General features: G+C 38.9%; 1 protein-coding gene across 4 annotated transcripts in view; it reads left to right on the top strand.

Annotated features, from left to right (window-relative positions):
• Positions 1 to 24,482, top strand: part of MYLK4 (myosin light chain kinase family member 4) — a 70,686-nt gene that overhangs the window by 23,846 nt on the left and 22,358 nt on the right. The window contains exon 1 of one of the 4 annotated variants that reach the window (XR_009418032.1): positions 13,825 to 14,633. The exons of 1 other annotated variant lie outside the window; for it this stretch is intronic. Coding sequence is in view for 2 of the 3 variants with exons in the window: in XM_059467647.1 (XP_059323630.1) it covers positions 13,989 to 14,633 (645 nt within the window). In the remaining variant the exon portion in view is untranslated. Of the gene's footprint in view, positions 1 to 13,824; positions 14,634 to 24,482 lie in introns of those variants that run through there. 2 more of the 4 variants (XM_059467647.1, XM_059467662.1) reach the window with 2 other exon arrangements.

The raw sequence follows: 24,482 nt of genomic DNA, 5'->3' as shown, positions 1-24,482 counted from the left end.
AAGGGGGGAAGAAAGAGCAACTGAGAGAAAAACAAACTATTTTATGAAGCTATTAAACCAGCTAAGCAGATTAATAAAAAACCGAACAATATAACCTAACCGTGAAGTGAGATTGCTCTGTGAAATTGCCCCACCTTTCCAAAGACTGTGGGTTTTTTTCCTGCTTGTAAAAATTGCCTTTCCAAAGAGTGAAAATCTGGTATTTTGAGAAGAACAGTCCTTTTTGCAGTGCTGCTCTTTATTGTGTGGGCAGAGTGATGAATTAATGTTTGGTTTCTGATCAGTTCTCATGTATTTCCTACCCTTAGGAAAAGAGTTAATCCATGATTCCCGCCAATGACATTTTTCCAAGCAACATTCATGAGTTACATGATAGAAGTCACGATAAAAATACCATCTGCCCCATCTTCTCACCAAATCAAACCCCCACTATTTGGTGTTCTGAGATGAGAACTCAGAATGACTGTTCTGTTTCTTTGTGCTCTCTCATTAGAGCCTAACACAACAGTGCAGTAGAAGGAAGGTTACAAGGCTGGCTCTTGCCCAGGATAGGGAGAGACAAAACTTAAACAATGCTGAAAGCCATGATTCAAGTTCCTGTGATGACAGACATTTTTCTGAGCTTTGTGGAAGTGAGGACAAAAGAGATTAGTTTTCTCTGCCTCTAGTCCTTGAAACAGTAGCAGGTCTCCCCCTTAAGTCAGGAAGGAGAGTAATACCACCTAGGACATTTTCCATTTGTCCTCCATCGTAATCTGGGGTTACGTCCTTAGACATTGCTCACTTTTTCTCTGCCTTGACTGTACAAAATGCTAAACATAGTCTAAACATCTTTTAAATGACTAGAGTTATAGGGTTTAGAGGTTCTGTAACTTCATTGTCCTTGTGTTTATACTCAGCTTTAACCCGTGTAATAGCTGGCTATCCTGCTGAGGAGAAGAGGAAAGCCACATAGGGTATCAGTAGGGCTTTATCTATCTCTGCTTTCCCTTCAAATAGGAGAGAGAAAGAGGATGCTACTTGTATCTGTGATCCCAAAAATATCACAGAGTTTAACAGGTAAAAAGGCCCATAACATAGGCTTTCATCAGTTGCATGAAATTAGAAAGGACCATTTTTATCTTTCAGTCTGCTCTTCCATGGTGTAGAGGCCATGGAAATTGGCCAGGGGGTTTCTGTATCGAACCCAAAAACTTGTGATCAAATTAGAGTGTGTAACATTAATGGAGTTCTGTAAATAGAAGCAGAGAACAGATGAGGATAGGTCAGGAGAAGAGAGGAAAGTGACTTTGAGGTAAGAGGAGAGTTTGTTTCATAACATGACTGCTCTTCTCGTGTTTCTCTGTCCCAGAAGCAGTCACTAGACACTCAGGAATCCAGATCTGATCTTTCATTAACATAAATACAACAAACCTATTCTAAGTAATATTATGTTTCCTTTTTTTCAATACAAAAATCCGTAACAAATTAGCCTGAAAACACTTCAGTAAATGCAATAGGTCTGGCTCCTAGGAGTTAGTTTTCTTGTAGTGCATAGGTATGATGTTTCTTACTCCTGCTAATTTTCAAGTCAGAGTTTCCTATTTGTGAGGTTTATTAACTATTATACTCCTACATAATATAGGATGTTCACCATGGTCAATTGTGCAATGCAGCAAAAGCCCAAACTTTTCTGGCTGGTGTTTCTTTGCATTTTAATAATTCAAATTTAGAGAGCCTATAGCCCCTCTTATGCAGAAGTGGGGAAGTTACAGGTGCAAGAAAACTCTGCTGTTGAAACATCATCACCCCTTTTATGTTCTCAGATAGCATAAGAAATCCACATAATAATTGGGCAACTACATGGAGTAAGTGGGGAAAAATAAGGGTACAAAGTCCACACCTGGCTTTCCTTTTGCTGGTCAAGTTTCTAGGAGAGCACTGCTCTGACCATCTGCTTCACTAAGAAGCCAGGCCTGTTTACCAGTACATGTGGCTGGTGTCCTGCATGAATTGTTCAGAATGCTCCTTTCTTCTTCTGAAGGGTTCCCACTCCTATCACACAGCAGTACAGTTGTTTCCACCTGAACACTCCAGAAGGCTTTAGAATTCAGAAGTTCATACAAGTAAGTATGAAGAGTAAGCAGAGCTTCTCCCCAAAGGCTTTTCAAAGAGCAGTCAGAAATGCTTCTGGATGCACCTGATGACATCAGATGGTGAAACACTGAAACATGGCTTCTGTCAGCAAAGGTTACCTTGCACCTGTTCTGACCACCTGCATACATGGGCCCTCCTAAATGGTTCATTCTTCAGTTCTGGTGTCTGTAGCTTAAAATTGTCCTCATAAAACTAATTGTAAATCCCACAGCAAGGACCAAGCAATGGCTTAAAGCCTCCACTTTGGTGGCCTGCAGGTGTGCACTGTGAGAGAGTTTTAATTTGGAGCAGGTGTCAACAGGAAAGCACAATGTGTGCATTTTGGCAAAGAAGCAATACAACTGCTGAGCTTCGGTAGACAGGGTGAGTTCATTGGTTTGGTTCTTCTGAATTCACTGAGAGAAAATATCTGGCCCTCAGCACTTGTGCTCTAACTTAAGCCATTCTGTTAACACAAGGCTTTCGTTTTGGACTCTAGCTTAATAATCTGACTACTGAGCTCTTGAAAGGTTAATGAAAGACTGCATCGGGCTTTCTGGAAGAAAAAAGAATAAACTCTGATAGTTGCATGAGATCAGGGATTTAAGAGGTAGGACTGCAAGTGTGGAAGTGATACAATGTGGTACGAAGATGAGGCTTCTCACCAGGCAGCGTAGAACTAATAAAATATTTTTTCCTAAAAAGAAAAAAACCAGTATTTCCTCAGTATTTACAGGCTGAAACACATTAATATTCAGGAACATTAATAAATGAGTAATAGCACCCTCTGTTTAATTAGCCAGCTTCTGTAGCACTGGTGTACTTTATTATTTACTCAAACAGCAGACTTATCCAGTGTTACACGATGATAAAACTTCTGTGAAAAGAAACTTCTGTCTGGGAAAAGCTACAGCTGGCCAAAGGAAGTGCTGTTTTTGCTTAGGTAGTTGGCCCAAAGGCCAAGCACTTTAATTATGACATGATTTTACTTAACCTGTACATTAAAGGTGGGGAAATAGCATTTCAGTTGTGGGCACTGTGATCCAGCTCTGTTTGCTTTGGGTCACTGTGCTCATCAGATGTCCAAACTGACCTTTGAAAGCAGTTTTCCTGCAGCATCACCACAAATTAAAACCTTAGCTCTTCTTTCCTGAATGACACAGCTGTTACTTTATTTCTGGCCTGCCTTAGGGAACACTGCTTCCCAAGAAAAGCACTTGAAGTTGAAAAATGGCAAATGTGAAGCCTCAGAGTTTCTCCCCCAATTCTTAGGGACTGTCTTAACATCTGGAAGCATACTATTTTTCTGGAGACCTTCTGGATGGTAAACAGAAACCTGTTTACAATAACTTGACTTTCAGAACTTTTGTTTCTTCTTATTTAGTGCATCCTTCCCTGTGATACTCACTTTTCTCCATTTAAACAGGTTCTTTACTTACCCTAGAATGCCTGAAAGGTGTCACAGACAGAAGTGAAAGCATGGGAAGAAAAAAATGGCAGTGCTCAGGGATGCATTTGCCAGGGCCACTGTGGGTTTTGAATGTGAAAGAAGCATCTGCAAGGTAAATCCTGCTCAAACTCCATGCATCTGCCAGGAAAGTCCTCCTCTGTTAGCAAAGGCAAACACTTGGCAGCGAGAGTCCTCTCCTAGGATTTTGTGTAAATGATCATAAGTGTATATTTAGTACACACAAAACATCTTTTAAATTTTTATCCTTGGATATAATTTAATTTGAAGTTTCTCAGAACAATAAGGCCAAGACTGATATTCTTATTTGGAAGTTCTCAAGCTGAACAAAACCTGACTAATTAAAATCAAAAAGCTTTATTATATAAGATATTTGGTGAATCTCAGCTTGCTTTATATATCAGTGTCCTACCAGCTACCAGAGAACGTTTTAGAACTCACCAAGTAATGCAAAATTGAAGAATTGACACACAGGGTCTCTCTAACAGCTGTTGATATTCTTAATTTGCTGAATGTCTTTGGTTGGGCACTGAATGTGGCTAATCTTTGCAGCCAGGTGGCCAGGCATCTGGAATGATCATTTAGTCAAAATATGTGGGGTTTAAAGGAGACAAAAATAGGTGATGATTTTGATGGCTTTCAAAGTTCAGCTGTAAGGCTGGGAACTTGCCATGTTTCATTTTGGAATCAACAACTTAGAGGTGAAAATAGCTAAAAAAGAAGATGTTGCTAAAAGGCATTTCTGTTGCTGAAAATATCCACTTGTGAAAAATGGTATTAGCATGTGCACCCTGGGCAGGACAGAGAGACAAGGCAAAAGATTTCTGTGACCTTTATTTACCTCATGTCCATTCAGTCTGTCCTGAAATTGAGCAGAATGGGTAATTTGTATTGATATAAATAGATCAAAGGGGAGAAATACTTTAATACTTAGCTTCCTGGATTTTAGAGCTTTTTAATATAGATCAGAAGTTAAATTTTAGGTAACACCCTTCCTTTGAATTCTTCATCCCTAAAGCATAAAGTAATGCTATGGAAACTTGCCAGGATCAGGTTACAATCTGTTAAAATATCAACATTGACCAGAATTAGCCAACTCTAGAGATAAAATAAGCTCAAATTGCCCTTTTCCTGAAAACACTGGTCACCACTATATGCATCTTATGGTGCTTTTTCTTTTTGCTTCTACACAGTCCTGGATTCTGAAATCCATGCCTAATATGAATGTGTCATTTATTTCACCTTTTCTGATGCTAGATTTTCAGGAGATGATTCAAGGCATTTTCTGCATGCAGCTTTTTATGCTAATTTACCTAGTTAAAGTCTAAAGTTTAATTCAAAATCTGGCTGCAGTCATACTGGTAAAAAAAATGTTTGCTTCAGCAGAGTCTGCTTGGATAAATAATGAGTGCCCTGGCTTGCTTACAGAGTGAGTGAATTCCTGGTTTTTGGTGCAGTAAGTGTATGATACAGACTTGGGCTAATAGTAGTTGTGGGTAGTGTTTAGTGTTATGTTAAAGATACAAACAAGCAAAAATCCATAAAATTTTTGGTGCAGTAAGTGCATGATACAGACTTGGGCTAATAGTAGTTGTGGGTAGTGTTTAGTGTTATGTTAAAGATACAAACAAGCAAAAATCCATAAAATTTCCTTCCCACTTCTGCACTGCCATAGCAGGTCTCACAGGAGAAGGCAGCAGGGAACAAACCACCACGAGTGAAAATGTATCAGTAGTCATTCACCAGAAGAGCACTATGTTCCCCTCTTTGCCACACTGGGATCTCCACTAGGCTGCTGGTGTTATCTTTTGGAGTGTTCTTATAGCAGAGAACAGGGGTTAACTCTGAGGGAATCAGAAGATGATTGCCTCTGCATTGTAAGGGTTAGCTTGTGAAGCCAGCTGACCACAGAGTGACAGCCCAAGGCACTCATGGGACTCTTCTCTGCAGCTCTTTTAAAGATCTTTTAATCAGTACACTTTCCCTTTCTCACTGAAATTGCATTCACTGTATTTTTAGTATGTTCTGATGAAGCAGAAGGTGTTACTTACATCCAATTTTCCATATAACCACTTCTGATGACTGTCCCTTTCAAGTCTTTTCAGCCTATCCATCCTGAATTAAATTTTTGTAAGAAAAGGCCTTTGTAGTTTATAAATTTTAATACAGGATGCTAGCTGCCAGAAAGTTTTGGACTGAAACCAAAGATTTTAACCAGTCTACCCAGCAGATGAAATGAGGTATAGCTCCTGCTGCACCTGGAGACAGTACTTCTTTCATTGCTCTGTTTCAGAGTTATGACACCTCTGCTTTAGCCTCAGAAAGTCAGGAATTTTCCTTTAAACAGGCTTCCTGGAAATACAGTTTTAGGCTATTAATGGGTAATTTATCACACAGTATTTTTCAGCCTTAAGAAACTCTGGGTTTTGAGGTTTGTTTTGTTTTTAGTGTAGTTAATTGGGGACAGCTAAGCAAAGGTGAGACTCTTGATGTGATATCTTGACAGCAGGAGATGATAGTGGAGACCAAGCCTCAGTGAAAGAACACTGTGCACTTTGATGGTGAAGTGGTTTGAACTTTTGCTGCTAAGCAGACAGATGCTGATTTTGGTGGCATTTTTTTATCTGCTGTGCAGTTCTTATTCATCCGAAGAAACCCATTACACTGGGATGCCATGTATGAGTTAGTTGTTCTTCACCTGGATAAATGTTGCATACTGCACCATGCAACTTGCAGTTGCACTATATTTCCTGTGAAAATGCTTTTCCACATGAAGGAGATCTTCAGAGTTACAGAGTACAAGAGATTTCACCCCAAGAACATGCATTGTGCCTTCTGCTATCATTTTAATCTTCAGAGATATTTTCTACAGAACGATATACAGGTCAATTAACACTTATTTTTCTGCAAAAGTAGGTCACATAAATGCTTACAGAGAGGCTCAAAATTTGAAGGTGGTCAATTAACATTTATTTTTCTGCAAAAGTAGGTCACATAAATGCTTACAGAGAAGCTCAAAATTTGAAGGTGGTAGTGTATCTGAAAGACCAGTACCAGACATCTGCAGATTGATCACTGAACTGTGTTGGGATCTCTGTAGTTTGTTTCAGAGGCTTGCTCTCATCATTTATCCCTACGATATTCCAGGGTACTTAGTTACCAGAGTCATTACAGTACAGGAAGTCAGAATTCATAATTAATTAACAGGTCGTAGAGCAGTTGCATGCAGAGAGCCCTGTGGAGCAGTAAATTCCCTAGTCCTACCTCATGAAGTTCAGTGCCAGACTTTTCCTGCTGTATGCTCCTGCACTGTATGAAGCTGTTTCCTTTTCTGACCCTGAGCAGAGCTGCAGACAAGTGTTTTGGGCAGGCCCCAGAGGAGCCACAAAGGTATATCACTTATGATACAGTATGTCACCTTATCTTAGACATGCAGTTATTTCAGCCCCCATGGTGAAGGAGTCCAACATGACTGCTGATTGTAGAAATGCATCCTCTTGGATAAATTTCCTCATCTATCTTGATGGATCTTTTTTGATTGGGAAGGGTGGGAGAAATGGGGGCAGAGGGAAGAGAATGGTTTTTCTGTTCTACCATCAGGGGCATCTGTGAACTTTCAGTAAACAGCATGACTTTCTGAATCTGGTTCATAGCTTTCATGCTTGCTTTCTAATCTGTTTCAGAGCTGGGCAGCTGTAAGTTTATACTGTTTCTCAGGGAGATGTTTTTGTGCACTAGAGAAAGAGCAGACATGCTTTGGCTCTCACGTGCATTACTGTGTACAGGCATTCTCAGCTTTGTCACTAGCGCATAGAAATCTTTGAGTATTTGGGACAGTGGCTTTCCTGTTCCCCAAAGTCTCAAGCTGTTCCTTCTTTGAGACTTACGGAGATATGGATCTTACTGAGACTTCTACACAAATATTCTGTGCATGATATAAGGGTCTTGTTCAAGACACCTTATTTACAAATGATTAAAGGAGACAGACTTTTTTGCTAGGGATGTCTACAATTTATGTCCACTATCACAATAGGGAAAAATACAAAGATATGATTTATCTCTAAAACAAAATTGGTGATTCAGGTATAAAAGATACTATTGGAATGCCTCTGGTATGTGCTGTAGACAGTCCAGCCACAAGCTGCATTGCTGGTGAAAATCCAAGAACAAGGTCTGCATTTCTCTTGATCAGAGTTTCAGAAAAAGGAGTGGTTAATTGGTTGTGTTTGGTATTTGTTTTTAAAATTTGTAGAAGATAGATCATTAGAATAGTTAATTTGAACTAGAACTTTATAAAAGTAGGATAACAAATATTCCCTGACCTTGATTAATTTATGAATGGGTTTTCATAATGTGAATTCAGATCAACCATAGGATAAATGCTGAAGACGAAACAGTGTTCAGGATGGCAGAAGATAATTAATTTTAAGGAGGGAAAAAGAATATGGAAATTCCAGATATGTAGGGCAGGGATATATAAGGCATGAACTAGACGTTTAAAAGAATAGAAATAAATGAGGAATCAGCAGAAAAGTAAGATAATTGTAGATAATCTTACAAGTATCTTATTTTAACTCATTGAAATGTAAAACAATGGATAATAATTTTTTTATGTAGGGTCCTGAAGAGCATCCAGCTGTATGTTTATGAAGTTTTTCTCTTCTCTGTCTTGAGGTTTTATTTTAAAGATTTAAGCTTTTTTTTTTTTTTTAATAGAGAAGAAGGTTCATATCTTCTAAGGAAAGCAAAATCTTACATTGTTTTCTGGGAGATACAGCATAAAATGTTAACTTGTACAAATTTCACAAATGAATTTATTAAAAATCCACAAACACAGAATATCTTTGATTTCTTTTCATCTAGGAAGGCAACTTCTCCAGAAAAATACTCAAGAAAAAAATCCCCCCATTTTTTCTCAATACAGATCACTTCTAGGAAATGGCAATACGTTTTTGTGTTCAATTTAACTATATATTTGAGAGAACACTGGGAAGGAGGTGTAATAATAAACTTCAAATGCATTAAATGTATTTGTAAAAGAGAAGAGAACAGAATATTCTAGGCACAGGAAGAAATCAACTTCAGTTGCACCAAGGGAAATTTAGATCATATTTTTTGAAAACTCAAAAAGTCAGTCAGAGCTAATTGTTCACATACCTGCAGCCCACTCCCCTTAATATATTCCCTGTGTAAACCCAATCCTTGCCAGTCTACAGACACAGAAATGTGAGGAGAACATGAGTGAGGAATGGCTGGAACGTGGAGCATGCATCACACACGGGCTGCAAACTCATGCATGGCAGGTGGCCCCATGTTATTTCTGAGGGAAGAACACCCCAATCCTCCATTGCAATAAGATATTAAACTGGACATAGGAGTTTTGGAGATACCTTGTTTAGAACAAGTCAATATTTTTGAAGGTGTACCGTGTTCTCCAGATGAAGTTCAGTTGTAGCAGTCTTCCACAAAATATGCCATACCCTGATACATGGCTTACAGCCCAAAAAAGTTGGAATCAGAGTCTACAAGTAAAACATTTCCACTTGTGTTTTTGTTTATAATGTTTGATGCCAGCAGACATAAATTTATGAGGTGCACTGTCTGGACCTCTAATTGTTAGGAAAAATGAAGAACTGAACTAAATTGAGAAGACTCAGTCTAAAAAGGCATGGAGGGAGAGGGTAACTCCTGGTAACTTGGGTCCAGCAGAACAAGATAAGATAAGACAGGGTAGATAGCAGCTTGGCTGTATGATCAGAGGACCAAGAATTGATCAAAACTTAGTGAACAACTTTGTTAGGCAGAAAGCAGGCTTTCTTTGGACTGATAAGTTGTCATGTGAAATTAAAAGAACCACAAATATTACATTTTTTGTGGCTATGATTTTTTTTCAAATGTTTTATTCTCCAATGCCTATGAGTCTGAGAGCCAAACACTGTGGAACTGAGGTCCTCCTGTATAGTGGATATTTTTGCCCCTGACAGAGGAGGAATGATGTATCTGACTCCATCTTGTTACAAGGCTAATTAACTACTTTATTATACTGTATTATTTTATACTATATTACACTATATTACATGACATCTAAACTGAATCTGCTAAGCACTTAACTGCACACAACTGCACAGCATCTTGTGACTGTCAGCCGACAGTCCTGACACAGACACACACACTTGGCCCTGACAGGCCAAGGAAACAAAACACCATCACTTTGGGTAAACAATCTCCATATTGCATTCTATTTTGGCACAAAGGCACAGTAAATAAGATAAGAATTGTTTTTTCTTTCTCTGAGGTTCAGAGAATGTGAAACCCAGAAATATTCTTGGGACGAATTGTGCCTTGATTTTCTCTGTGAAGAGAAATGTGGCTACACTCCTGCCTTTTACAGGCTCTGGGGCAGAACGTGCTAAAAGCTTGGTCTGGGCATCTCTGAATTAGAGGATCACCGTTCAGAAGCAGACAGCTAATAGAGCTTTGATGCTGCGATAATCTCCTAATGGTAGCCAGCTTTCCATATATGTGTGTGCAGAGAAAAAAACCCTGGCTGAAATTTGAGTTCAAGAGAGAAATCAGAAGGAAAAATTTACTTCTCTGGTCTGTCGAATCTTCACCTATAGCCTGTTTAACTATGTCTATGTAAGGTACAGAGTTTTATGGCATCTCTTACAGGCTCATTGTATCATGTCCACAGACATGTTAAAAAAGTGAAAGTCACAGTAGCAGCAATGTATCCATTGGTACTTCATTGATATTTCTTTCAAATTTTCAGTGCCATGACACTTGGAAAATTGTATATGCTGCTTTAAGGCCTTTTCCAACTGACCTTGAAGTAAAAGAGAGCTGCAGGTTAATTTTCTTTTATGTAAAAGCCACTCAAAAGAATTCATCATCAACAGGGCAGCAATTCTATAGAAGAAATTAATCTGTATGGCAGATTTAGTAAAATAAAACCATACATTTTCTCATTTGATTTGCAGGTGTTTGTTACACCTGTATGCAAAAATTCCCAGGGTTCAGTGTCAGCCTTTGAGCTGACATTGTCACTGCCATGGTAAAGCGACTTAGTATTAAGTCTGAATTCTGAATTGTAGCATTATGCAATATTGGGGGCATGGGGAATCATGTCATCTTTAAAACTAGTGGAATTGCTTTCTTTCTAATGTTTTTCAATCAGTTGTGTTTCTTTGTTTTCAATTCACAGAAAATTTTTCAATTACAGAAAAGTAAATATTCCTGCAGCTCACACTCTTAATTTTGAACAGACTTTTAAGCATCTTTGGTGCTGTACAAATCCAGTAATCAGTCATCACTAAAACTTGTGAGATAAAAATAAGAATGCTCTTATATGGGCTTATTTTGTGCATTAATGATAGGTACAGGTTCTAAGAGATTATCTTAGTTACTAGGAAAACTGAATTCAGGTATTTATTATAAATGCCTCAAATTATTTGCATATAGTATTATTGAATTTCATAATCTAGCAGTAATAATTCACAGCACTAAGAAGGAAATATTCAAATACTTTAAATCACACTATTTTTTACAGAACAATTTCCCTTAAGTAATTAATTCTTACTGGACTCTTGAAAAGCATCTGGATGTGTCAGGTTATTTGCAGTTTACAGTCCTAGAGGCAGGTATCACCGATTCCCAGCTGTGAAGAAGCTTTCTAAGCAAGAGTTTTCAGAGCCTAGAAAGCAAGCTGATGTTAGTTTTCTTTCATTTATTCCTATTTTCAAGCCTCTACATAGGAGTTCTCTCTTCCACTTCAGCTTCAGACAGTAGTGCTAACATACTGATGAGATTTTAATGAAGCATTTTTTTATAGTTTGCTTTCTACCCTTTCAGTGTATATCATGGTAAAAGATTAAATCAGTAGGACTTTATAGATGATACTTGATAATAGGATCTTACCTCACAGAGCTTAAAATTTTTATTAGTGTTTATAGTACTGGTTTGAGGTATTTCACATAATATTTCCCTGGGCAACTGTTAGGAGAGATTTTAATGTTTAACATATGTGGCTGTGCACAGTAATGTAACACATGATTTTACCATTGTTATCTCTATGTCCTTTTCTTTTTTTCTTTTAATAATTTCTTGCTTTAACAAAATGTTCCATTTGAATAGGATCCTTGTGCCTGTCTTTGCCTATGAAATTCCCCAGACCAGCAGTCCTAGCTGAATGGGTGGCAAGGTCTAATAAACCTTTAACCATTTTTTTTGTGTGTGCAGGGAGGGCAGGGGACAGGGGGAAGCTGATCATGAACTCCTGCAGGATGTTTCATCCAAGATAAATGGCTTTTCAAACCTGGCTAGTTAACCAACATGCAAGTGCTTCTTCTGGAAGTTTGTGTCTAGCAGGGGCTTCTGCAGATATGAAACTGTCAGGAGAGTTTAGTTCATGTTTTTAGCAGAGATGAACAGAGTAAGAAAAAGGGCTTCAAACATAACTACTTTCCTGGTACTGATGTGATGTTCTTTGTTTTGTTATTACTTCCTCTTTTTTTAACCACTATCCTGTATTATTATTCTTTTCATGAAATAGAGATCTTTAAACTCTTTTGGTTTTTTTTTTTAATCCTGTTTCCTATTTTAAAAATAGTTAACCTTCTCAGTGAATATGCTGTGCACAGTAACACATGATGGCCACCTCTTGGTAATGTCTGTTATTTAAAGAAGGGATTTCAGTCCATATTTTAGGGTCATGCATGAACACAGTTCACTTTCACTTGCAATAACATGCTGATCCCAGAAGGTGACAAATGTGCTTATGAACCTGCAGTAACCAGAGAAGAAGCTCCTGAATTAGCTTATCCTTATCAACACTGACTAAATGTTGAGTCACAAATGGTTATGGGAGAATGCCTTTGGAAGCTTTTGGAAATTGCAGCTGTGACTGACTCTAAAAGACATGTTTACCACCTAAAACTGAAGAGAAGACCGTGCAATTTTGAAAGACTATCTAGTGTGTTAGGTATTCAGAACTCACTATGTCCCTTACCTAATTATCCCTCATGCTCCTTGTTTAAAGGATGAAGAAACTGAGGTTGGCAAAATAAATAGTTCACAGGGATCACAAAAGAAGCTCTTGATCCTTTGAGCAGAGCAACAGTCTGGCTGTTTTTCAACCAGCTGGCCAACTTCATACATTTATTTCTATAAAAGATGTGGCAGCAGTGCAGACTGACCTATGTGTTGTCAATCTATGATAGTCATTTGTCCAAGGTGCTATTTCTTTGTTTCACAGGCAGCCTGTCTCCATCAAGCTGATCCATACTGGTTTACTTCTTGCTCCTGTGGAGTATAGATGACTTGAGAAATTCTGGTTTTACACTGTCTTTTAAATTCTGTTTTTATTTTTCTAACCAGCATGAAAGATGTTCAACAATTCTGACCTACCCTTAGGAGAAACCTGTTCCCAGTAATGAGCTTTCTTTTTTGTTCAATGTTGTCTTTCTGAAAGAAACAAAGTTTTTTTGCAAAAGCAAAACTTAAATGTACTATTTGAGCTAGGAATATTAATCACTGATCATGAGACTTTTACTGTCAGGCAAACAAAGAAAAGAGCTGAGTCTCTATCAAATGTTCTATACCAGATCGTAGTAAAACATAAGCCTCTTAATTTGTGACAAATTAGAACAGTCTTGATAAGTACAGAACTAAATACAGAACAAAATGAAGATATTAGCTATGGAACTAATTGTGCATATAGTGGCTATGTGGCAGCTGAGACATAGGATAGGGCTCTGTTTTTTTTTCAAAATATTTGCATTCCAGCATCTCCTTCTTATTTTCTTTAATGTATTTGTTTTTTAACCACTCTATTGACTTCCTGCCTGGCATAACAGGCTTTTCAAGGAATAGAAATTTTCATCTCAAAAGTTTATCTTAAAACAGTAATTTCAAGCAGCCACATTTAAGTTCCCTGTAAGGACCCTTATTCTCTTCAGAGCAGGGATCACATTACATACTAGGCTTTTGAAAAGCAGCAACACCACTGCCAAAGTCTCACTACCCTTAATGACTTCTCATGTGTCGTGTAGCCTTTTTGCTGTCAAATGCCATTGGAGTGCAAATAGTTTGGTCCTTGCTAGGGTTGATGTCACTGAACTGAGTGCATTTAGGATATGTATCTCTATATTCACTTCATTTGGAAATAGATAGTTAAATATATATGTAAAGAAAAGAATGGATGAAAGGCTTTTTTCTGCTAAATAATTTGGGTGTCTCTTCTCTCTGTTTTAGTCAAATACATGAGAGTAGTTTATAAATTAGTTGAGCTGGAGTTGCCAAACTTGGCTGTATATCTGAGCAGACTGGATGGAAAGCCTTTGCAACTGATATTGTCCTCAAGCAGCTGATCATCAGAGCATTTCCTTCCCATACCCAAGCCAGCAAAATGACCACATCCAGCAGGCAGAGCTCTTCTACGTCTATGGTCAACAACTTGGCCAAAAGATTTGATCCAAACACTTTGCAAAACCAAGGGCCAGGTAATGGAATGGAACCTCCTCAAATTCTTCACGTTGAGAGAAGTGATGTCAGCACATCTGAAAGTTTCAACATCATGGATGTGAAGTTTGCCTCCCTTGAAGAGAAAATTGATAAACTGTTGACTCTGCAAGACAGTGTCCTTAAGAAGCTTAACAGTTTTTCCCAAGAAATCTGTTTCATTGAAAAAGACATGGAGATGGTAAAGGCGGAAACATCTGAACCTGGATCAAAGACGGAAAGAAACAAAAAAATGAGAAATAATGAAATGAAGAGACTTTGCCTTAAAATGAAAAAATCTCTTTCTGATATAAACAAGAAAGCTGAGCAGCAGGTTAAAAGGCTAGATGGACTTGAACAAAGTGTTTTTGGACTACAGAAACTTGTAGGACCTCTGGTAGAAAGGGTGAAAACATTAATAATTCATAATTCAAGTGTAAAACATCATGTTAAAAAACGTAAAGTTTGCAAGGCAGGAGCTGGACATCCCTTTAGGATGCACATTTTCTCGGAGACAACAGCTGGTGATCTGCTTAAGAAGAAAAATGAAAAGGTGAGCCCAGGTTTGTGTTTCATCTTGGCAGGAATCATTGCAAGCTACGGATACGTTCTGCTACATGCTCAGCTTTTTTGTTTTGTTGACATTTAAGAAAGAAGAGCCAATGTGCTCTAAAAGAGAAAAGTATAAGAACAAGCTGAGCAAATTATGTGGAAAAAATATAGAAAAATCTACTTGTTATACAGACATTCATTTTTTCCCTAATTTTTACTTCGCAGCTGTAAAACATAACAACAAAGAACATAAAAAAGATTGACAGACTTTAGGAGTCTTGGGTCCTGGCCATGAATTTTACAATGATCTTTTCTGGATTTATAATTATCTGGGGGAATCAAGTTGCATCAGTCATGATATGAGCACCAGGGTCTAGAGATTAGTGGAACTGGTAAAAAGCCTCCTTGGGTCAGGGCATGTACATATGTTTGTTCTTTATTTCAAGGAACATCTTAAGTGTGCTCTTCCTATCTGGTATTTCTCTCCATTGGTGAGGACTAGGGGACTTCTAAACTGGGATCTGAGGTAGGGTTACTGTAACTGGAGCTGTGTCTTGTGTAAACTTCCCTGGGTAAAAAATGCCTCTGTTACCATAATGAGAGTTTCATCATGTTCTTTAAAGTTCAGATGAAAAGACGCCAAAATCTCATGAAGGACTCTCTTGACTCTAATAAGTTTTTGTAAGGTAGTTTGAATATTCTTTTTTGGGGAAGGAAATTAAGGAATTTCTTCTGACAAAGTATGTTGGTATTTAATTCACCACAGTGAACCAAAAAGGCTGCTTTTCATATTTTGTTCCATTTTGCTTGATTTTTTTTCTCCCAAAAAGTCACATGCAGGCTTTACCCTTTGATCATTTAAAGACTAGTTCTTGAGTTTGTTTTTCTAAAGGTTTTGACCAGGAAAAACATCGTGTGAAGGTGTTACTGAAAACAGCATATCTTGAAGAAAAAAAGCACTGTGGCCAATATTACTCATAATGGCCTGGTCAGCAAACCATGTGCTTTTCAGCTTGGTTACCCTAAGGCAACCCCACTTCATAGATAGACAAGAAGCATTTGAGCCTTCAAAGGAAACTATAAAAATATCAGTCTGTGCTGAGTAGCAGCAGAAGAGCATCTTGTAAAGCTCAGTCAGCTGAACTGACTGATCTGTTGCTATGTAAGGATATAAATTGTGCAACCTTGTTTCCAGAGCATCATTAACTGAAGAGAAAAATACCTTCCTTGCTAGACAAGACTGATAACAAAAATTGTCATTACAGGCCCTTCTTATACATCAGGCTGGACTGGTTTAAAAAAAGGAGTTTCAACAGGAGAGAAGTTTTCTTGTTTTATATGATTACTTTGACAAGAAAAGATTAGTTATTATGAGCATCTGAGTTAAGGGCTTCTTTTACTTTTCAAAACATCAATGTAAACATCTGTTGTAAAAGCCCCATTGGAGGGAGACCCACAGGTCATCTCTGGAATGCTGCTGTCACTGCAGTTTGTGGTAGAGACCTACTTATCTCAGTGAAAGTACAAACTCATCTAAACTATTTATAAATGTAAACTGAATCAGCCCTGGCACGTTAATGAACTGGCACCTCCTGGAGACTGGAGTAGGTGCAAGGCCCTCTGCAGTAGAAACACAGGGCTGGAGAAGGGAGAGGACCTTGCAGGCTTTGCTAGTGAGTTTTTGGGAACCAACAGGTGTAGCAGAACAGGAGGAGCTTGTTCTCATAACAGGTCAGAGGGGAGACAGGATGGCAGAGATGCAGGTGCCCCCCATGGAGAGTTCAGGGCTATAAAATACCAGGAATTAGAGACAAGGGGCCTTGAACATGGAAACACAGGTAGCCTACTGACAAGGATCCAATAAAGAGAGGAGCAAGTGGAGTCTCTGTCTTTTTTCCAACAGCAGCTACATTTGTAATTCCCTCACTGATTCATTTTCATTTAGGCAGACACTTGGCGATGTTGAGTGGACTTGGTAGGAACTTGCCTAGCATGTGGGCTTAGGAAAGGCAGCATGAGCATGTCTGGAATCGTGCTGATGATACTATTATGTTGTTTATATTTTTGTTTGTTTTATGAGATAGCATACATATGTTAGCTTGTCATTACCTCCTCTCTCTGTGATTTATTAGAAAAGGGCCATCATAAAATTACCAAGCTATCCTATGAACAACAGATGGCTATGGTAAACACTTAGTCATCTTAGGTTTAAGTAAAAACAGACTTGAAGTCAGCCCTGCATTAGGAGTAACAGAACATGGAATGATACCATTCAGCAGAGACTGCTGAGCTTAGCTATCAGCTTAGTAGGAGACAGTGTGTACCAGCATTTAGGGCAAACAGACTCTCCTCTGGGTGAGAGGGAAGGAACAGAATCTCTGAGCAGGTTCATCAAAATACTGGTGCATGAGACACTGTGACATTGGTTGCTTATGCCTCCATATTTGAATTAGATCTACATATTTATCTATCTGTTTTCTATAGTTGTGATTAAAGATAAAAGAAAAGCAAAGTAATAAAAAAAGAGGGGATTTCACCCTTGCAGAGTTTTACACCTGAAATGCACCACTAATATCTGGTGATATAGCAATGAACACATTTATTCAAATGTGAAGATACCAATCCTTGCTTCTCTCAACAGAATCTTTTTTCCCATCTCTAGTCCCACACGATGATAGTTTTAAACAGTGCTGACCCTGTAGAAGTGCAAGCTGCCAGGCAGCAAGAACATCATCTCTTGTATCATAGATGGAATTTTTGTGGCAACACTGAGCAACCCTTCAATCCCATTAGACATGCACAATCCTATTCTGTTTTTGTACAGCCATGAACAAGGCAATCCATTCACTGCAGTTAGCTCAGAAGGACAGAACCCACTTCTATGCACTGCTGGAGGTGATCAGATATTTTGAAAGATGTTCCTATTTGTCTTCCACCCTACTGCAGCTATGAGTAGATGCCATCTCTTGATTCTAATAGCTGAGCAGTCTGCAAAATGTTTGTCTGTCCCCAGCCTGGTTCTCCAAAATAATCCAGCCACAACTTATGAATTAATTACTAGGAGGTGCTGCAGTAGGTGGCCGTGGGTACAACTGGATAAGGCAGGGAATGGTGTTGATGTGCTGCTTACCTGCCTTTCCATCCTTCCTTCTCTAGAGAGGTGCTGCTCTTTGCCTAATGTAGTATTTTTTTTTAAATTTTCCTAACTGCCTCTTTTTACAGAACCATATTATGTAGAGAGCTGTGAGAGAGGCAGAACAGAGAGGGAAGAGGGGGAATGAGAGAGAGATAAAGAAGAGATATGAGCAGCTGGGGTGTGTAATTGCTCTCCCAGCATCAGCAGCAGATGTAACAGTTTGCTAATCACAGGCTCCACAGGCACATTTTGTGCTCTTGCAAAATGTAGGGATTGCTCTCTTCTGAAGCAGATTTCTGCTTTCCTGCCTTTTATTGCCATCCTGAAATACCTCCACTGCCTCATACAGGAGCTTAGTTTATTTCTGGTTTGGGTTGAAGTTGTAATACGGCCTAGCTTGGAGACACTTCATGCTTTGTCAATGCTGCCAAAAGTCTCCCAGCCGTTTTCCACCGAGGGCAGCGTGACCTTATCACCACATGGCTGAGAGGAGTAGTGTGTATTACTTGTCACAAGTAATTACAAGTTATTTTGTCGCTATTGCAGCTCAGGGAAATCAGCAGTTCTACAGTAAGCGCCTTTAAAGGCCTTGAGGTTTTCCTCAAATTCACCATTTATCGCCTGTGATAATCCTGTTGCAAAATGTTCCTGTCTATAACTCCATTTTCAGTCCTACTTCTTCCACTTATAAAGAAAGAGGGTAAAATAATACTTCACTTATTTCCTCCAAATTAAAGACTTTAGAGATTCTATGCTATTAACCTGTAAATACTTATCTGGAGAGTCAGAAAGTCCATTTTGTTGCCATTGTAAAGTAGTGTTGAACTTCCTGCAGTTGCCTGCAGGTGACTGTAGCTTTGATTTCCTGACATTTCTACAGGCTTTGCTGTAGGAATAACAACTTTCAGCAGTTTGGGCTGTTTCCCACACTAAAGACATGCCAGTGGTGGGAGCTGTGTTTTCTGCTTGAACCCTCTGTAACTCCTGTACAGGTATCACACTGCAATTGAAGTCACTGGCTGCTTTAGCCCACAATGAAACTGCTGTTTGCCACATGTGTTTTAAGATCTATTCAGCCTCAGTCTATAACTGTTCTGATTCCTTCATTTTGCCTACAAATGCTAACAAGTCCCTTATGTATTATTTAAATTCTCTCCAAAATGGCCATGTTCTGTGTATTTTTCATCTTTCAGCCAAATAGGTGGGAAATGTTTCTTTTCTTGTTTTTCTTTTCTTCTTTTCTTTTCTTTTCTTTTCTTTTCTTTTCTTTTCTTTTCTTTTCTTTTCTTTTCTTTTCTTTTCTTTTCTTTTCTTTTCTTTTCTTTTCTTTTCCTTTTCTTTTCTTTTCTTTTCTTTTCTTTTCTTTTCTTTTCTTTTCTTTTCTTTTCTTTTCTTTTCTTTTCTTTTCTTTTCTTTTCTTTTCTTTTCTTTTCTTTTCTCTATTTGAAAGAGTTTCTGCTGGGCTGGTGGTTTCAAGGGTAGAGATTTCTGCAGAATCTCAACAGATGGGTTGTCTGTCGCTTGGGCAATGCAGCTGGTCAGCACCCACAGGTGCCATTATAGTTGGGAATGCTCTTCTTTCCCTCAGGACTGATGCCTTTACTTAAATATGTTCTTGGTAGAAGATTTTCAGCTTCTGAGTGAACTGCAGTATATCAGAGTTAAAATTCTCTGTCTGTGTACCCATCATAAAACTGGCATGTTTTCTTAGAACAATGTTTTCATCTTGTTTTGTCCTCTCCCTTGCTGACAACCGCAGGAGCTGTTTCATGCATTTTCAATTCATAATGCTGTTTAACTTTGTTTCCATTTACCCTCAGAACTTGCTATCTGCTGTACAATGTTCCCTGTGTAGGATCCCTCCCTGAACACTGCTGGGATTTTGCTCTACAACCCTGAAAATGTGTGAAATCCAAGTAGACACAGCTAATTTCTAGATAACTACATGCCACATTGGATAGCTTTTGGGGCATGACATGAATGCCTAAGTGTTAGAGTGACCATTGTAGGAATCCATTACAATTCCTTTGCAAAACTAGAGAGACCTCAGATGAAGATAAAGAGATAGCTGATAAGTGCAGGGAAGCAAAGCAAGGTATCTCATCAGAGAGCAGTCCTGGAAAAGCAGAAAGTTCCTCAAAGAGGTGAGACTGTGGTAGGAGGGGTTGCTCAGGGAGGAATTCTTTGTCCACTGCAGCCATCTAAAATTCACCTTTTGTCATCAGATGTCCCAGACATTTAAGCAGTTTTCTGGTAATGACTCCTCTCAGCCCCTATCAGAAGGTATAGGGGTACCACACCTGACTGTTTCCTCTGGCAGGAGAGTGCCATTGCACATACATGTGGGGTCTGCACCACACTGAGTGTTAATTACAAGGGTGACTGCTCTGAAACACAACTAATTTGGTGCCATCCTGGCAGCACCCTGGGTTTTGCATACACATGCAGCAGTGAGAAGGAGCAGAGATGGGTGGCTGGACAGCAGCCCCAGCAGAGCCTGGAATGAGCCCTACCACATCCCAATAGTGGGGTTCTGCATGGTGAGGTGCCACAGAACCATGGTCTGTCTATAAAGGGAAAATGAAAAAAAGCCCCACCCAGGTCTTTCTCCACAACCCAAACTCCTTTCTTGTTAAATGAATTTTTAGGAAACCTGCATTTCTTGAGTCCAAAGTGAGTCATCAAAGCTGTAGGAGATGATTTCTTAAGTTTATAACCCTTTGGATGGAAATCTCCCAGCTGTGTGATTTTGGAGAAAAGCTTAGGAAGGGCAGTTCATGGAGTCTGAAAGTGTTTGCCATCCATACAAGGCCTGCTTAGATCAGCTGGGTTAGTTGAGAAATACTCCTTTTACAATGAGGCTACTTAACTGATACTGTAATTTTAAAAAATTGCCTGAGTAGTTTGACAAGTGGGTGATTTATCCCCACAGTTAAAAAGATCTGCCAGTGATTTGGCTTTCAAAATGGATATTTTTTCTCCTGTGTCACACTGTGACAATAGTGGAACCCACTTAGGAGGGTGTCCTATTTCATGGTAACGGTAAAAATGTGAAGCGTAGCGTGTGGAAGCCTTTTAGGGTTATGGCACAGGTGCATATGAGGCACATGTGCACCCTTTCAATCATCACACAGGTGAGGAAAGCAACTGAATTCTCCAGTGTTTGTGCTTGCCTGATGTTGCCCCTTTTATTTTCAGATGAAAAACTCAAAACCAGCAGTGACTGGTTGATAGCCAGGTAATGCTGCGTGCTCTGGTCCTAATGGGTGTCTTGGTAGCCTCAGATTTGTTGGTGATTATTACAGGCTTCTGTGCATTCCAGAGACTTTAAAAGTAAACCAGTCAATTTGAGTTAAACAATCTACCTCCAAGGGCCTTCTTAGGCCTGAAAATGACTCTGTTAAGTGACTGTGGCTGGACCTCAAGACAAAAGTGAAGTTTGAAATCAACCTGTCACTGTTAGTGCAACCTGTTGCATCTTCACTGAGGCCGCAGGCTCTGTTGGGAGCCTGGTTGCATGAAAACCTTTTCTCCTCCTCAGTGTAAGATCCCCCGTTTTGAGAAGAATGGCCTGGCAGGAGTAAGTATCCATTTGAAACAGGATAGCCACAGCTTCTCCAGCACAGTGGGTGGGAAGTCAGCAAACTTTAGTGGGAAATGGGCAACACTTTGTCTTCACTGATTTTCAGTTTCTTCCCTCTCTAGGATTATGTTATTCTGAGGGATTTTTCCATGCAGAGGTTGTTGCCTCATTACCTTTGTATTTTCAAAGCAGCAGGTCACATAAAACTTCTCTTGTATTTCATATTGAAGGAATCATGATTCTCATGGTTCAGAGTATTTTTTTTTGTGTGTGTGATTAGAAGATGCTTGTAGAGTGAGTTTAGATTTTACAGAAGACTAATTTCTTTATCTAGTTCAAGGAGCTCTATAAAAATCATGCAAGAGTCAAAATCTTTGCCTGCAGGTGCCAGCAGTTGTTATTGTGTACCAAAAATATAGTGACATGGAAGCAGATGCACCACCTGCCAATACAAGCAGAATTCCCATGTGTGTGGTTTTTAGCATTTATAAGTTTGTTTCAAAAATGCTCTCACTGAACATTTTACACTGCTGGGGGGAGGAGATTCTGTGTATTGAAGAGGAACATGAAAGGGCAGGTGGGGATGGATTCCAGCTTTGATGGATGGCACAGGAGGCATCACCACGCTCGTGGTTGTCCCGAGGTCTCTGTGTTGTGTTCTACACTCTCCTGGGAACTGGTGAGGAGATACTGGGAGCACCCTCAGAGATACTGGGAGCACCTTTAGAGGCAAAACCCATGGCTGCGTTCTGGCTGTTAAGGAAACTGATTAATTGCAAACCTCAAGTTCATTTGATAAATGAATGGTGATCAGATCTTACACCAAACCAGGTTATCTAGCCATAATACAGCTCTGCAAACTATCCAAAATATGAGAAAGTGACACAGTTGAAATGTGGTTTAGGCTCATGCAAAGGTTTGTGTCTTGGTATTGGGAGATGGAAGCTGAGGATAATGTCTTGGTATAAAATGAAATGTTTTGGGGTGATAAAGGACCTCTAACTGAATGGCTGGGGTTGCTTTATGAGGCCATTCATTACAAAAATTTTTGCAGTAGGAAAAAAAGAATCAAAGAGTTTTATTAGGTGAATAAAAAAATCTGAAAGTTAGCTAAAAAAACATTCCAAAGGTGGGACTGCTGCAGTATAAAGAAGGAATTTAACCATGTAGGGCTCATTAAAAAGGAGTCAGATGTCTATAAAAGACATTAATTTCTTGCTGCATTTGAAATTTCAATTAGAATATATTATATTTATATATATTACTGCTTTTTCTTGATTTCTGCAGGTTTCTAAAGTCAATTTAAATAATTTCCAAATGCTTTTTTTTTGTTTTTCCCAATGGTCTCTACTGAAATTTCAGCCTCTGGACTATCTCACAATGTTCTGTATCTTCACCTGGGCTTTTATTCTGTCTCTCTTACTAAGGGTCTGGCCATACTCTATGAAATAATATGTTTAAGTCTAGAAAACATATTTTTGAAGATACAATACAAAATTATGTAGATACAGACACATTTTTGCTGTGGTATACTTTACAGGGTCACAACACTAACTTTGATGTTTAAGCTTTTGTGAAATAAAAGCTTATTCCTCCCCCCTACAAAAAAAAAAAAAAAGTGTACTTCACAAATCTTTTCTTGAAGCTTTTGGCTTGTATGACTTGGAAAAATTACTGTAGTGCCATTTACCTGATTTTGCATATTCAAGTCATTAAAGAAAGGGAAAAATGTTTTCTACTAAGAAATATTGATTACTGTAATTTTAGAAATTACAGACTGAAAAACAGTCATCTAACATAAGTTTGCAAAGAATAATGCATAAATAAATACAATATTATTAGGGATGAAGTTATAAAGACCCTTAAGAAAGTTCTAACAGACTGAGGGAAGAGGCATGGTATGAAGAGTAACTAGGTGGGATAGATGTCTTTAACAAGCCACCACACCTTTCAGATGAGATTTTCAAAGAGTGTGATGGCTTTTGGGAATTGTGGGCTCTCGGAGCAGCTGCTCAGCTGCCTGGGGCTGGACGTCACACACGCCCCTGACAAACCACAAGGAGGTCTTTGTACAGCCTGTGGCTGGGATAGGAAGGATACATTGACTTCTGGCAGCTCCAGAGAACTTGGTGAGCCCCCACCGTTTAGAGGGAAGAAATAATGGGCAAAAGGTCTTGTTTTTATTGCCAGGTCAAGATTTGACAAGTTGAAGTCACATGTTTCTACAAAGGGCAAAATGTGGAGAAAACTGGGTTGTTCATGTATAGTCTGCTCATGTATTTACAGTTATTTCAATGTCTAGTCCTTATATCTGTATTTCTTACTCTAGAGCACTCTTGCCCCCATATTTATTGCAAATTGATTCTGACGGATATCAGTAAATATTTAATTTCTATTATTTTTTTAAAATTTAAATTAGTATGAAGTCCCCATCTGCTTTTGAAATGTTGGAGATCAAAAATGGTGCTTGAATAAACACAGCAGTAATTTATGTAATGCCCTGGCAGTCTCAGGTATTCAGCACTGTCCAGTGTTCCTTCCACTAGATGGATTTTCAAAAGCTGGCTTCTGTATTTCACACCTGCAAACTACAGCAATATTTAGTTGGAAGTGCTGTGTGTCTGCAATTAATTCTGAATGCAGAAGTGAAATCTGGCCTCATGCATCAAAGAACTTGGAGGCCATTTCTCTGGTTATTTGCTCAGCTGACTGTGTTTGATCAGAGCTGATGCTCTCAGTGGCACAGAGAGGCTGACATACTTACAGGAATGCGAGTGCATTGCTAATTGCCAACACAGTGCAGAATAAATAAGTCTGCAGCTTTTCCCTATTTTATTTTTTTTAGTGCTTTTTAGAGCATTGGTTGATTCCCTGTGTGCCATCTGGCAACATTACATTATATTTAAGTTCTGTGGGAACAAGGCTCTGATTTATATTTCAAAGGTATTTACCTTGTTGTATTGTGGCCTTACTCATTTTATGGCCTGCAACTTCCTGGGACAAACTGCATCCAAAATACTTGTCAGTCTCAGGTCTTCTGCTCATATTACATTTTCCTTGTCCCTTGTGGATCAAGATTTTCTGAACAATCCCTGTTGAAATCCCTCCATGCAGTTACATACAGTTTGTCT

Source organism: Ammospiza nelsoni, chromosome 1 (genome assembly GCF_027579445.1).
Source record: "Ammospiza nelsoni isolate bAmmNel1 chromosome 1, bAmmNel1.pri, whole genome shotgun sequence".
Classification (NCBI taxonomy): domain Eukaryota; kingdom Metazoa; phylum Chordata; class Aves; order Passeriformes; family Passerellidae; genus Ammospiza; species Ammospiza nelsoni.
Note: the sequence above shows the minus strand (reverse complement) of the source record. Positions and strands in the feature narration are given on the sequence as shown.